Here is a 13,530-nt window from a genome sequence, read left to right on the forward strand (position 1 = left end):
GTAACAATGCTTTAAACAGAGTGTGCGTAAAAGGAGGGTGTAGGAACCACCACAACCACAATACACGACACTTTCAATTTTCACATTCCCATTAATTGCGTCACCTTTTTCTTCTTTTTCCAAATAATATTCCCACTTGAACTTGAGTGATTGATTCAGTGAGGTAATGCACAAAAACAGAACAACCATAACCAGAAGCTTCTCTTTGTTCTCTCATGTACTTACTTTGCTATTACTGCTATCTAGACACTTCTTCAACCATATCCAGTGTTACAAAAAAACCTTCTTAGTTCTTAGATTCACATTTACATTACGAAATTTGCATTTTTAGATACCCATTTGGCAAAAGAATCCAACTTTGGTGTTTAACAATGGGGGTTATCAAACCCAAATCATCACCACCAAACCTTGTTTCCTTCATTGTTTTGCTCTTTCTCACTGTGTCAAGTGTGTTCCTTAACCCAACAAGTTCTGTTTTTGCAACAGCACAACAACAACAACAACAACAACAACCTATTAAGACCATTGTTGTTTTGGTTATGGAAAACCGTTCGTTTGATCACATGTTGGGTTGGATGAAGAAGGAAATCAACCCTTTGATTGATGGTGTCACAGGTGATGAATGCAACCCGGTTAATTCCACGAACCCAAGGAATGGTACAATCTGCTTCACTGATGATGCTGAGTTTGTGGATCCGGATCCAGGACATTCATTTGAGGATGTTATGGAACAGGTATTTGGTTCAGGAGGTTCAATTCCTTCAATGTCTGGTTTTGTGGAACAAGCATTGTCTCTGTCTCAGAATCTCTCTGAGACTGTGATGAAAGGGTTCAGACCTGAGTCTGTTCCTATTTATGCCACTTTGGTTAGGGAATTTGCCGTTTTTGATAGGTGGTTTTCTTCAATTCCTGGCCCAACTCAACCCAATAGGCTTTTTGTGTATTCTGCTACTTCTCATGGCTCAACAAGCCATATCAAGAAGCAATTAGCAAAAGGGTATCCACAAAAAACCATCTTTGATTCATTGCATGAGAATGATTTGGACTTTGGGATTTATTTCCAAAACATCCCCACAACTTTGTTCTATAGGAATTTGAGGAAATTGAAGTACATTTGGAAATTCCATCAGTATGATTTCAAGTTCAAGAAAGATGCTAGAGATGGAAAGCTTCCACCATTGACTGTGATTGAGCCTAGGTACTTTGATTTGACTGGTATTCCGGCGAATGATGATCATCCATCTCATGATGTTGCTAATGGACAAATGCTTGTTAAGGAGGTTTATGAGACACTAAGAGCAAGCCCTCAATGGAATGAGTCTCTTCTCATCATTACATATGATGAACATGGTGGATTCTATGATCATGTCAAGACTCCTTTTGAAAACATCCCTAGTCCGGATGGAAACACTGGTCCAGCTCCTTATTTCTTCAAATTTGATAGATTAGGCGTTCGCGTGCCCACGATCATGGTGTCTCCTTGGATCAAGAAAGGGACTGGTAAGGTTAAAATCCTCATAGTTTATCATTTTGTAGCTTCTAGTGGGTTATCAAAACCAATTCCATTGGATACTAGATTTGTTTTCCTTGTCCTTGACCTCTGTACTTTCTTTTCAAGGGTATTCTGATCATAGTTACATGAATTCACCAATTAGGTAGTATACTGCGTACCAATTCGCACGTGCTGCGTATCAATTCATCTATGTACTGGAACATATTGCGTCCCATGTAATGATGATTACTATGCCTTTTAGGGATCAGATAGCCTTAACTAACCTTGAACCCAATTCCATTGGTTGATTTTCTAGAGCCTATATATGCTTTTGTCCTTTTCCTTGTGTTTTGAGGTTTGTTCTTTTGTAGTTGAATGTTGAGTAAGTGTGGGTTGTAATTGATTGATTGTATATGTTGGAATCTTAAACTTCAAGCTACCCATGATTAGTTTGAAATGTGAACTAATGTACTACACTGATCTGGTTTTGTAGTTGTAAGTAGGGCAAAAGGACCTACCGAAAACTCCGAGTTTGAGCACTCTTCCATCCCTGCCACCATAAAGAAGATGTTCAACCTTTCATCTAACTTCTTGACTCATAGAGATGCATGGGCTGGGACATTTGAGCATATTGTTGGGGAGTTAAGTTCCCCAAGAACAGATTGCCCAGGTATCAATTCCAAATCTTTTCGTATCGAATTGTCAAGTTCCTTCATGTATGTGGCATCATGTGGTAATTGAATTAAGATTGTGTGGTATGTTTGTTCTAGTGACTCTGCCGGATGTAACACCTCTAAGGAAGACCGAAGCAAAAGAAGACGGCAAGCTATCCGAGTTTCAGAGCGAGGTGGTTCAATTGGCAGCTGTTCTCAATGGTGACCACTTCTTGAGCAGTTTCCCCGACGAAATGAGCAAGAAGATGAGTGTGAAGGAAGCTCATGGATATGTAAAGGGAGCTGTTTCAAGGTTCATAAGAGCTAGCAAAGAAGCCATCAAGCTAGGGGCTGATGAATCTGCTATTGTTGATATGAGATCCTCCCTCACTACTAGAACTTCAATTCACAATTGATAGGAGTAATTAAAGAAAAAAAAAGGACAAGTGTGGTTATCTTTTATCTAATTATTAATCATTATAGGTTGTGAGATTGTTCTGGTGTTGAGATATTGTTAGGTTATTGAAACTGAAGTTTCAATAGTAGGGAAGGGTGTTTGCCAATGTGGTCTGTTATCTTGTGTGTGAAGAAAGGTTCATTTTGTTTTTATTTCTTCAAACATTTACTCGAAGAGTAATGGTTTGGTTAGTGCTTAAAGTTAGCAGTAGAAAAATTTTAGTCTTCTTGTACAAAGTACAAATCATATTATAAATGAAGCACCACGAATTTATTTTCCTTCTGTTTTCATGCAAATGATTTTCTGGCATTCATTTCGTGGTCGTCGTCGTCATCATCATCATGACATCATCATTACTACTATGGCCAAAGTTTGGTTTGATTCCATAGTTGTCAAAAATTTCATTTGGGTTGAGTGAACTTCCTTTTCAAATCAAACGGCAAACACACCCGTACAACTCTAATAAGATATCTTTTGGATATTATTTTTGGCATCTACAGTAACTGAGATTAGTATCAGTAACCAGCAGATATCTGTGAGATTATCCACAACGAAGAGGCTAACGAGACTTGCAAAATCCCCACGAGACAGAAACTTGCCCGCGAATAAATGGAGATGGGGGCAGGGATTAATATACCTAACTCACAAGGATCCGAAAGAAAATTTCTAATTAAATGTCTTTATATATATAAGTTGTGTAAATAATCTCAATTTATTTTATTTTAATTTATATGTTAAAAATTTTATATATGTTATTATGTTAACTTATGTTTAAATTGTGTTTGATTTGATATATTTAATTAAATTATATAAGATTTTATTATAGTTGTGTAATTACTAATTAGGCATTGAAGATGCTTTTATTGGTGTTGAATTGGGCATTGAAAAGTTAGTTGACAACGATAATCTTGCCTGAAAAGGAGGCAATTTATAAAATAAAAATTCAAGGGTTATATAGAAGTACTGATCAGGAATTCAGAATATTTATTTACAAAACCTATTCTTTAACTCCCAAGTAGAGAAGAAACAGTAAAGAAAGGATGTATTATCTGCAGTATAATAAAAATTATCCCTCGAGTGTCCTAGAAATGTTAAAGAGTCGCATATTTTTCAAAGCAACCATGCTACTTGGGCACAAAAAAAGGACACTAAACTAACTATAATATAAATTTTATAATAAAATATAAAATACACTTCAAAGCCTAAAAATATATACTCAATTTAGATGTGATATGATTACATCGCGATGCCTAAAGACACGATCTAATAGATCATTGTATCAAGTAGTTGAATCATAGTCTCTTACTATAAAAATGGCTGCGTGCACAGCACCAACTATGAAAAATCCATCAATCCACATGTGATGTGTGAACAACGATAGTTGAATTCCATAGTCAGTAGCTAGGTATGTATAAGAAGACATAGAATACATATGGTGAGCTACAACAATAATCAAAGAACCTAACATAGCTAAGTTAATAAATAATTGGGCAGGATAAGAATCTACAACGCATTAGAACGATCTTATTCACAATCCTTTACTCTGACAACATCTAGAATTCTTCGAACAATGTGATATCTCACACCGGGTAACTTAATCCTTCATCCTCTTACCAAGACAATAAAATGTTTTTGTAAATTATGGCCAATACTGGGTGCTATTCGATAATGTCTATCTAGCATATCCCCTACTAATCCGAGTGAGCATTCAAATATCTGTCCTACATTCATTCTTAACGGAACTCCTAATGGGTTGAAGACCATATCAACGGGTCTTCCATTTTGCAAATAAAGCATATCCTATCTAGGCAAAAGTTTGGAAAAAATACCCTTATTTCCATGTCTCCCAGCCACTTTATCACCTACTTTGATTTCATGTTTCTGCAATACATATATTTTAATAGTTTCTGGATTAAAATTCACATGTATTTATACAAAAATATATGATGACTAATTTGTTCGCTGATTTTTTTTATGCACATAGCATTTTTGTTTTTGAGGATAGAGGAAAATGAAGAATTCCACTAAAGAATGACACGAGATCCGTGAGACCAGAAATCCTGCTACACAACATTGAAAAAAGAAGGTTGTTAGGATCATGTTTAGAAATCAGAGGCATGAAAGAAACAAAGGGAAAGTAAAGAAGATGGTAGGTATAGATTCTTTCACTTTATAGAGATTAAGGATCAATGGACACCAATCTCATCTTGGTTTCTTTTTTCTTTCTTTTTTTTTTTTTTTAAAGTTGAAATCCCAACAATTTCCTCTCCCGAAGGTAGACAAAGGCCTTTATCCTTTATTTTCTTAACTCACAAGTAAAGAAGAGGGAGATCTTTCCTCACTAAACTTGGAGATTTTTATCACTAAACTATGTAACCACTTTCCCATCCCTTTTTTTTTTGTTCATACACAACACATACACACCCACTCACACACTACACTAGAAGCTCTTTTTCAACCACTAGGGATCACGCTTGGTGTGTCTCTCTAGGAGGCAAACATATTTGCCACTAGTACACAAGCCTCAGCCACACTTTCCCATCCCTTAATCAAATATTTCTCAAAATCAAATAAATGAATATGGTAATTTTCAAATTGGACCTGGAAATAATAGGCACCAATCTTAAACCTATATAAAAAAAAATAAGGTAACAAATAAAATTCTTGTCATAACAATCGGATGACTTAATTCTTTGATAATAGTTAGTAAAAAAATTCTAATTGTAAACGCACATTAAACAATAATCTGAGGGAAGGAAAAGATCCCTTTTGTGATCAACTATGCAACTTGAAGTGTTAGAATATCAAGAGGCATAATTACCATTTACTGTACTCTGAACTCAGGTTTTCATTTTACGATACTATCCTCAAATTTAAGAGTTCATCCTAATCTTCAGGTTGAATAAGGACTTTGCCACGTTGATATATCGGAGAGAAGATCACGCAGTTGATCAATGAGTATCTTTAGGTGCATGTTCTTGTTGGCAAGCTCCTATATTAACGAACAGATATTCAAATGTTAAACACAATAAATATAATCTGAAAAACAAAATAGCTTGTTTCAGCAAGCTAAATTTATTAACCCAATTAAGTTGTTTCAGCAGTATTAACCAGTTAGATTGGCAAGCCCCTAGAAGAATAAAATAGCTTCCAGTAAACTTAGCTGACATAACATGGATCCCCAAATACACAAAATTTGAGCCCAAAGTGACAATTTCAATGTTCAGGAGTTGAAATATTTATCATAAAAATAGATCAAAGTTTATAGAAACATATAAAAACTTCGCTGCAACTTACCTTTCTTAGAGAAGAGGCTCGCTCCTCCAATTTCTCAATTTCCATATCATCCAATTCCATTGGACTATCAGTTGAACCAGTGTCAAATGATTTTGCCTGTAATACTGACCTATTTAGTTTCGTGGGAAAAGGGAAAAAAGCATCCCTAGACAAAAAGTTGTAAAGTTCACAATAAAGAATATGCAAGTTTGCAGGCCAATATCCTTTAAACTTCATTTCACACTGCATGGTTCAAATTGCGGCAGATGACATGATAATATACAAGAAACAAGTTCAGTGAAGGTGATATATTATAGTTCTACAACTATGGTTTTGTTGTTTTATCCTTTAGTAAGATCACTATCACACCAGTGTTTATCATAGTCATGGAACAAATTATATATAAAACACATGAATGCATAAGTTTGAAACTCTTGTGAGAAAATATTTGAAACCACTCAATGATTAACTAACTTGATATCATATGAATATGTCATACACTTAGATTAACTAACCACTTTACTTGAGATAAACATTCGTTAATCCTTCAGCCAGATGGATCATTTTCAGTACTCTATGAACAACAATTACCATAGTATTCTGACAGTTCTAAAAACTTAATCCCTATCCAAACCATGCAAGTGCCAAAAAATAAAATATATGGAATAAATAAGAGTTTAATTTATATGCCACTGTCACATACATAAAAATGGTTTGTCTTCAAATTCTGAAAACAAAAAAAAATGTACCTTTTGAGAATTGGGAATTGCTTCGAGAACGTTTCGAAGGGAAGCAATAGCGTTCTTATAGCGAAACCTTGCCTCTTCGAGTGCGCCACCAGCGCCAGCTCCTCCACCAACGGCACCACTCTCAGCATGGTGGTTGGAGTTATCGGAGGCAGCATCTCCGGCGCCACCGTTGGAAGAGTGAGAAGAAGGACCGTTGTTATGGTGAAGCGGGGAAGCTGAGGAAGCTGCAGACGGAGAAGCAATGGACCACAAAACGGGGTTGCAGAGCTCGTCGTTCATGGAAGATAGGATCTGAAAAGCGTACTCTATGGTTTCTTCGAGGTATTTCTGGCCTTCCATTGCAAGCTCCTGTGTCGTTCTGGAACTGCTTGAACCTGAAACGATGCCGTTTACTACTGATTGCTCTTCCATTTTAGTTGCTGCTGAGTTCAATCGAGTGTCTTGGATTGTTGATAGTGGGAAATTGGAAAAAAACCCTAACCCTAATTTGGAGAAAAGGAAGTGAAGATTGAAAATCAGAGACAGAGGGATTCGAATCTGTTCGGGTGAAACCCAGTAGAATTCAAGTTTACCTCCTTTACCACGTTCTCCAAATTTTAAATTAATTTGACAAAATTATTTAAAATAAATAATCCATCGAATACCTTTATTATTTTAATTTTTTATCTTTATTAAATTAATTTATAAATTTTATGATTAAAAAGGTTAATGCTCAAATTATAGTTTAATTACCTAGAAAATTAAATAAATGAAAATCCAGAAAACACTTTTTTATTTTCCATCTATAAGTTTTTACTTTTTAATTTGAGGCGTTCTAAGGTGCTGACGGTAGTGATTATCATGAGATGCAGATCATAGGTGTCGCAGGTGAATTCTAACGCGTGATAGGGGTGTTAGCGGGGCGATTTGGTTCGATTTTTTAGAGGAAAATCATTCGATCCGATTATCTAATTAAACTGTGGTTTGGTTTGGTTTAGTTTTTTTTATCGAAATCATCCGAATCAAACCAAATCAATTAAAATCGGTTTGATTTGATTCAGTTTATTTGGTTTTTTTAATCAATTCAAAAAAAAATATTACCATACTATTTCACAAAATCATAACATTGAAATCAACAAATACAAATACACAATAGCTAATAAAGTATTGGTTTAATAAAATTTAACAACAAAAAAAATTCAAATACAACAATTAAAGAAGTTTAAAAGTTCAATAGTCAACACAACTGAAAATAAAAATAAATTTCCATTAAAAGTAGCCAAGTTAACATTCTAATAATAAAGAGAATAATTCATACCATGATACATGTGCCCAAATCAATGAATCAACTCAAAATTTAAGAGCATATAAGCCATGCTAACTAAAAAGGTGAATCTTCGATTAGATCCATCGATCCAGCAACCATCTAATCAACCCATTGATACATACATACATACATACTTAATCCATCATCTAGAACCATCTGATTAAAATAAATTTTAAGAGTAAACACTCAACATGATAAAGAATAAAGACATCTACAAAATTTTCTGATTTGATTAATAAAGACATCTATTCAATTCAGAATTACCTCATCGATAATCAATAATAGCAGCAGTGAACCCTAAGTAACAAGAAAACCCCGAATTTGAATCAAATGGAAAGCAACAAGAAATGATGTTGGAAAGTCCAAGTAAAAGCAGAGGCTCAACAAAATCAGACAGCAGAATAAAAATAGAAGTGAAACATATTCAAGGAAGGAAGAAGAAAAAATCGAAATAGTGCTGAGCAAGAACAACAGTGAATCAACAAACAAGAATACCAACAATAAAGTAAACAATACCAACAAACAGCAATAATGAATCAATGATTATTGAACAAAAATTAGTGAAATTACATAGTAACTCATCAGTATTATTAACAAAATTTCAAAACAAGCAAAATAAATGCAGAAAACCAAAAATTAATTCAGAATCACATAATCACAGAATCAAAGAATCATAGAATTTGAACTAAGCAAAACAAGCAAATTTGAACCCAACAACTCAGAAGCATAGAATCTAAGTTATTAACAAGAAACTAACAAAACCCTAAATAAATCCAGCAACTCAGAATCACAGACATTATAATTAACAAAATCAAACCCTAACTACTTCATAATTATAAACCAAATATTTCTAATTAGCTTCAGATGCATAGAAGGAGAGAAAATCAAACCTGAAGTCAGGTGGATGGGAAGGAGGAAGAGCACTGGAAGAGGGCCAACCGGTGGCTGCTGTGTTGTGGGAGACTGGGAGGTGCTGGGTTGAACTGATGATCGTGGCTGGAACCCAGAAACGCTGCTAGTTCGTGGCGTCTCACTGGCGTGGTGCTCTGCCCTGTTGAGTCAGTGGGTAGTGGCGTGCTGGCCTGAAAAGGAAGGCTTCGCGGTGGTGGGACTTGGGAGGATCTCTGCTCTGTCCGCGAAGAGGAAGGCTTCGCGGTGGTGAGACTTGGGAGGAACGTGGGTGTCGCAGCCTCGCAGGTGTGGAGACTCAAGGACGTGGGTCGCACAGAGGGAGAGATTTGGAGAAGAGAGAGCTACTGAGCTAGGTTTGGATTGGGGATTAGTAATTTTTAGGGTTTTTTGCAAAATTGGTTCGGTTCGGTTAGAATTTTTATGATCAAAACAGAAAATCGAATCGAACCGCATAAAAAAACAAAACAAATTTTTTATTTTTTTTGGTTTTTGATTATTTCAGTTCAATCTATCGGTTTAATTCGATCCGAATTGATTTTGAACCGCCCTAATGCGTAGTAGTGTATAAAGTAGAACGGAACATTATGAATATAGCCAGTGTGATAGGTTTTATTTTTCCGTTTGTAGTTCTATACATTTTTAATTACTAATTAGTAATAATGAAGTATTTAGATTAAGAAATAGGATGAGCCAAAGATTTTCGGCCAAAATATTTTATTTTTTTGGTAGGGTACGAACAACTCAGCATGGGTTCAAAAATGGAGATAGGTTTTTGGCTTCAAAGTGAAATATTGAGCGCTGTGTTTTTGGAGGAGGACGGCAGAACAACAGAAGAGTAGAACTTTTAAGTCTTTATACGAGACACAAATGAAGAAAAGCATATTGTTACTAGTACGTATAAAATAAAAATTGCACCATCTTTTTTAATTAAATTACGGCTGATTCTCTCAAAATTTAATAGTATTATTATATGCAATATTATATTATTAATTAATTATCGATTAATTTATTAAAAATAAAAAAATTACATATAAACAACTCAATATACATAATATATATTACAATATATCAATAAAAGGTAGCGTTTAAATAATAATAAGAATAAAGAGTATAAATATATTATGTATGATAAAAAATAATTGGTTCAAATTTTACTTTAATAAAATTTAAAAATATTAAAATCTTAACTTATGTTACCGAATGCTAGTTTTTTCAAATTTTACTTTAAAAAAATTTAAAAATATTAAAATCTTAACGTATGTTATTGAATGTTAATTTTTATATAATATAATTATTAATTTGACATATATACTATAAATTATAATAAAAAATTTTAAATTATCGATATTCAGTGACTTTAGTTGTTGGTTTTAATTATATATATTTTTTATAATTAAGATTCACCACTAAAATAATTAAAATATCAGTATTTAAAAAATATCTACATTTTTTTAAATATATTTTACTAATTTTATTATATTATAGTTTAGTTTATTTTATATTTAATTGTTGGTCTTTCTCCTATAAAATTTTTTATTCTGTCACTAATTATGACTAATTCTATCTAATCCATTCGAAAATTCTTTTTTTTTTTCATCGACCAATTCAAAAATCACCATAAACCAATGATTAAAAATGTGTTTCCTCTTTTTTTCTTTTTCTTTTAAAAGGTCATTTCTTTTTTTTTTTAAATTATCATTTTTTTTCTTAGCATATTTTTGGCACAATATATTTTAACATTATTCTATCTTTCAATAAGACCTAATTACCATTATCTTAACACAATTCGATCTATTTATACCAAACAAAAAAGAAGGCCTAACAACCACACTTTTTCTAGAGCTTAACTCTTCTTCATTACACAATTCTTTAAATAAATATGGACAGTAAACTTAAACGAAAATCATAATCCTCCATCACAACGGATGAATAAACGACATTCAACCCAACTATTTTACGGATACGTGTTATTCTCATTACGTGATACCTACTGTCAACGTCACATGATAATTTACATTGTCAGCACTATAGAATTTTCTATTTTACTCTCTTCATTTATAGCGAAAAAATATATTATATATAATATAAATAAAAGTGTTATTAACAAATGTTATAAAAATATTATATAAAAAAATAGTTAATGGTAGACATTTATTCAATGATCAATAAGAGTTTAGGTCTACGTTAGACTGCATACAATAAAAAAAGAAAAAGAAAATTTTCAATATTAACATTAAAGAAAGAAATATCTAGAAACAACAACCGTATAAAGAAAAAAGAAAAAAATTAAAGATCTATTTCATTACATGTTCTTCTTCTTTAACCACAGTTACCATACTTGCCACAAAATCGTTCTCTATCTTTCTTATCATGGCTATCACTTGTTGAAGATCAAACTGTTCGCCTCCAAAGAGGAATCTATTGTGCACCTTCCACACTTTTCCATAAGAAGTTAGCAGTTTCAACCAATTTTTTCTTACTTTTACTCATTTTCTCCAAAAATTCCGACCACACAATTTAAGCCTCTAAAATCATACGTGGGTTGGGTATTTTGATTCCAAAGATGTAAGTATAATACCCATAACTTATTGGCCCTAAGATCACTCACTCATATAAATGACATTATCATATTTTTCATCTCTCAAACTCATTAACACTCATAAAACAAGGGAGAGAATTTTCACATTTCAAAACATACACATTTCATTATAGAACACACAAAATACATAAGGCATATATGCCTTTATATAGGCAAAGTTTCATACTAAAAGTTTATGATTCTACTAACTTCTTAATACACATACTTATCCAACTTTGCTTCTTCCTTTGACTATTCAAATAAGTAATTTCTAGCACATCTTGAAAATTCTTCATTAAGCTTAGTCATCAATCTTGAACCTTTCAATGCACTTCATGATTCTTCTAGTATGGAGGTGATGAGTGCAACTTCCTTTCAATTCCAATTCAATTTGATTTTGAACTTCTTCATTGTTGTAGAATGTTGTAGTTATACTACTCTCTTGAATGTTCTTCAAAAATCTTCAAGCTTCCAACATTAGCTTCTAGCAATATCTAGCCAATTGATGATTATTGTATTCAACTCAAACTTTGCTTCTTCAATTCTTTAACCATGTTTCATGAAGCTTCTAGTCCATGCAAGTTGATTTAAAATTTTAATCAACATTGCCTCCCTTAAATCAAACTTGCAGAATTAAGCATCTTCTTCAATTTGTAAAATAACTCGATCTTTAATGGCTTTGTAAATATATTAGCAACTTGTTCTTCAGTTGGACAATACTCGATCACTGATTTTTGTTTGTATCCTTTTGCAACTAATCTTGCTTTGAAACGATCAACTTTACCATTGGGTTTGTACTTAGTCTTGTAAACCCACTTTACTCCAATCGGCTTCTTATCTGTTGGTAAATCTGTCAGCTCCCATGTGTCATTCTTTTCAATGGCATGAATCTCCTCATCCATTGCTTTCTTCCAATTGTTGTCTTTAAAGGCTTCTTCAAAGTTCAACGACTCGCAATATGAAAATAGAGCAAAATTTATGATTTCTTCATCAGACGGATCCTTGTCATTGCCAACTTCATAATCTGCTAATCTAGCAGGTAGTCTCCGCTCTCTTTGAGGTCTTCTAGATGATTCAGGTTGTTCGGTTGCATCTGGTTGTCTTTCTTCTTCATCATCACATGTATTTGAAATTACAATCGGATATTTTTCTGTCTTTGTGTCCCAGTTCCACATGTCTTTCTCGTCGAACGTCACTTCTCTGCTGATGATTACTTTCTTTGTTTCTGGATTGTACAACTTGTATGCTTTTGAGTCTGTGCTATAGCCAATAAAGATACACTTCTCGCCTTTGTCATCTAACTTCTTCCTTAATTGATCTGGTACGTGGGCATAAGCTATACACCCAAAGACTCTGAAATGATGAATGGAAGGCCGCTTTCCACTCCAAGCTTCCTTTGGAGTTTTATCACGAACACTTTTTGTTGGACACCTGTTTAAAATATGAACTGCTGTTGCGACTGCTTCTGCCCAAAACTCTTTAGGCATTTTTTTTACTTGAGCATGCATCTGACCATATCCATGATGGTTCTATTCTTTCTTTCAGCCACTCCATTTTGTTGAGGAGTGTATCTAGTTGTTAGTTGGTGTTGAATTCCGTGTTGCTTAAAGTATTATGAACATGCAAGATATTCTGTTCCTCTGTCTGTTCTGAGAATTTTGATTTTACAACCACTTTGTTTTTCGACAAACGCCTTGAATGTCTTAAAGACATCACATGCTTCTGATTTCTGCTTCAAAAAGTATACCCATGTATATCTACTAAAATCATCAATAAAAGTGATAAAGTACCTGCTACCACCATTACTTGGAACTTCTACAGAACAGAGATCTGAATGCACAATTTCAAGTAATCTTCTAGCTCTCCATGATTTTCCTGTAGGGAATGGATCTCTGTGCTTCTTTCCCAATTGACAAATCTCACAAATACAATTGGGAATATGAATCCGTGGTAGGCCAGAAACAAGTCCTTTTCTTGACACGTAGTTTAGGCCAGAAAAATGAAAGTGCCCAAACCGCATATGCCACAACCAGTTATCATCAAGTATCACAGAACTCATGCAAGAGGGATTAACATGTTGAATTTTTAACGGAAACATTCTGTTTGA

At 33.7% G+C, this 13,530-nt stretch overlaps 2 protein-coding genes across 4 annotated transcripts; one reads left to right on the forward strand and one right to left on the reverse strand.

Annotated features, from left to right (window-relative positions):
* The first annotated feature begins 90 nt into the window (after positions 1-90).
* On the forward strand, positions 91-2,880 carry LOC107463585 (non-specific phospholipase C6). The gene is made up of 3 exons (XM_016082401.3): positions 91-1,500; positions 1,986-2,162; positions 2,263-2,880. Exons 1-3 carry the CDS (start codon positions 372-374, stop codon positions 2,559-2,561), a joined length of 1,605 nt encoding a protein of 534 aa, XP_015937887.1. The 5' UTR covers positions 91-371; the 3' UTR covers positions 2,562-2,880.
* Positions 2,881-4,495: 1,615 nt separating this feature from the next.
* LOC107463575 (mediator of RNA polymerase II transcription subunit 30) lies at positions 4,496-9,252 on the reverse strand. Of its 3 annotated transcripts, none has more exons than XM_052253350.1 (5): positions 8,824-9,252; positions 6,628-7,001; positions 5,900-5,995; positions 5,424-5,594; positions 4,496-4,662 (listed from the first exon to the last, which is right to left on the reverse strand). In XM_052253350.1, the coding sequence occupies exons 2-4, from the start codon at positions 6,964-6,966 to the stop codon at positions 5,496-5,498; spliced, it is 534 nt and encodes a 177-aa protein (XP_052109310.1). In that variant the 5' UTR covers positions 6,967-7,001; positions 8,824-9,252; the 3' UTR covers positions 4,496-4,662; positions 5,424-5,495. The 3 variants fall into 3 exon arrangements, with proteins under 3 accessions (XP_052109310.1, XP_052109309.1, XP_052109308.1); XM_052253349.1 differs by having other exon boundaries at positions 4,496-4,665; positions 6,628-7,109; positions 8,824-9,251; XM_052253348.1 differs by having other exon boundaries at positions 6,628-7,109; positions 8,824-9,250.
* Between the last annotated feature and the right edge of the window lie 4,278 nt (positions 9,253-13,530).

The sequence above is a fragment of the Arachis duranensis genome, chromosome 8 (genome assembly GCF_000817695.3).
Source record: "Arachis duranensis cultivar V14167 chromosome 8, aradu.V14167.gnm2.J7QH, whole genome shotgun sequence".
Lineage (NCBI taxonomy): Eukaryota > Viridiplantae > Streptophyta > Magnoliopsida > Fabales > Fabaceae > Arachis > Arachis duranensis.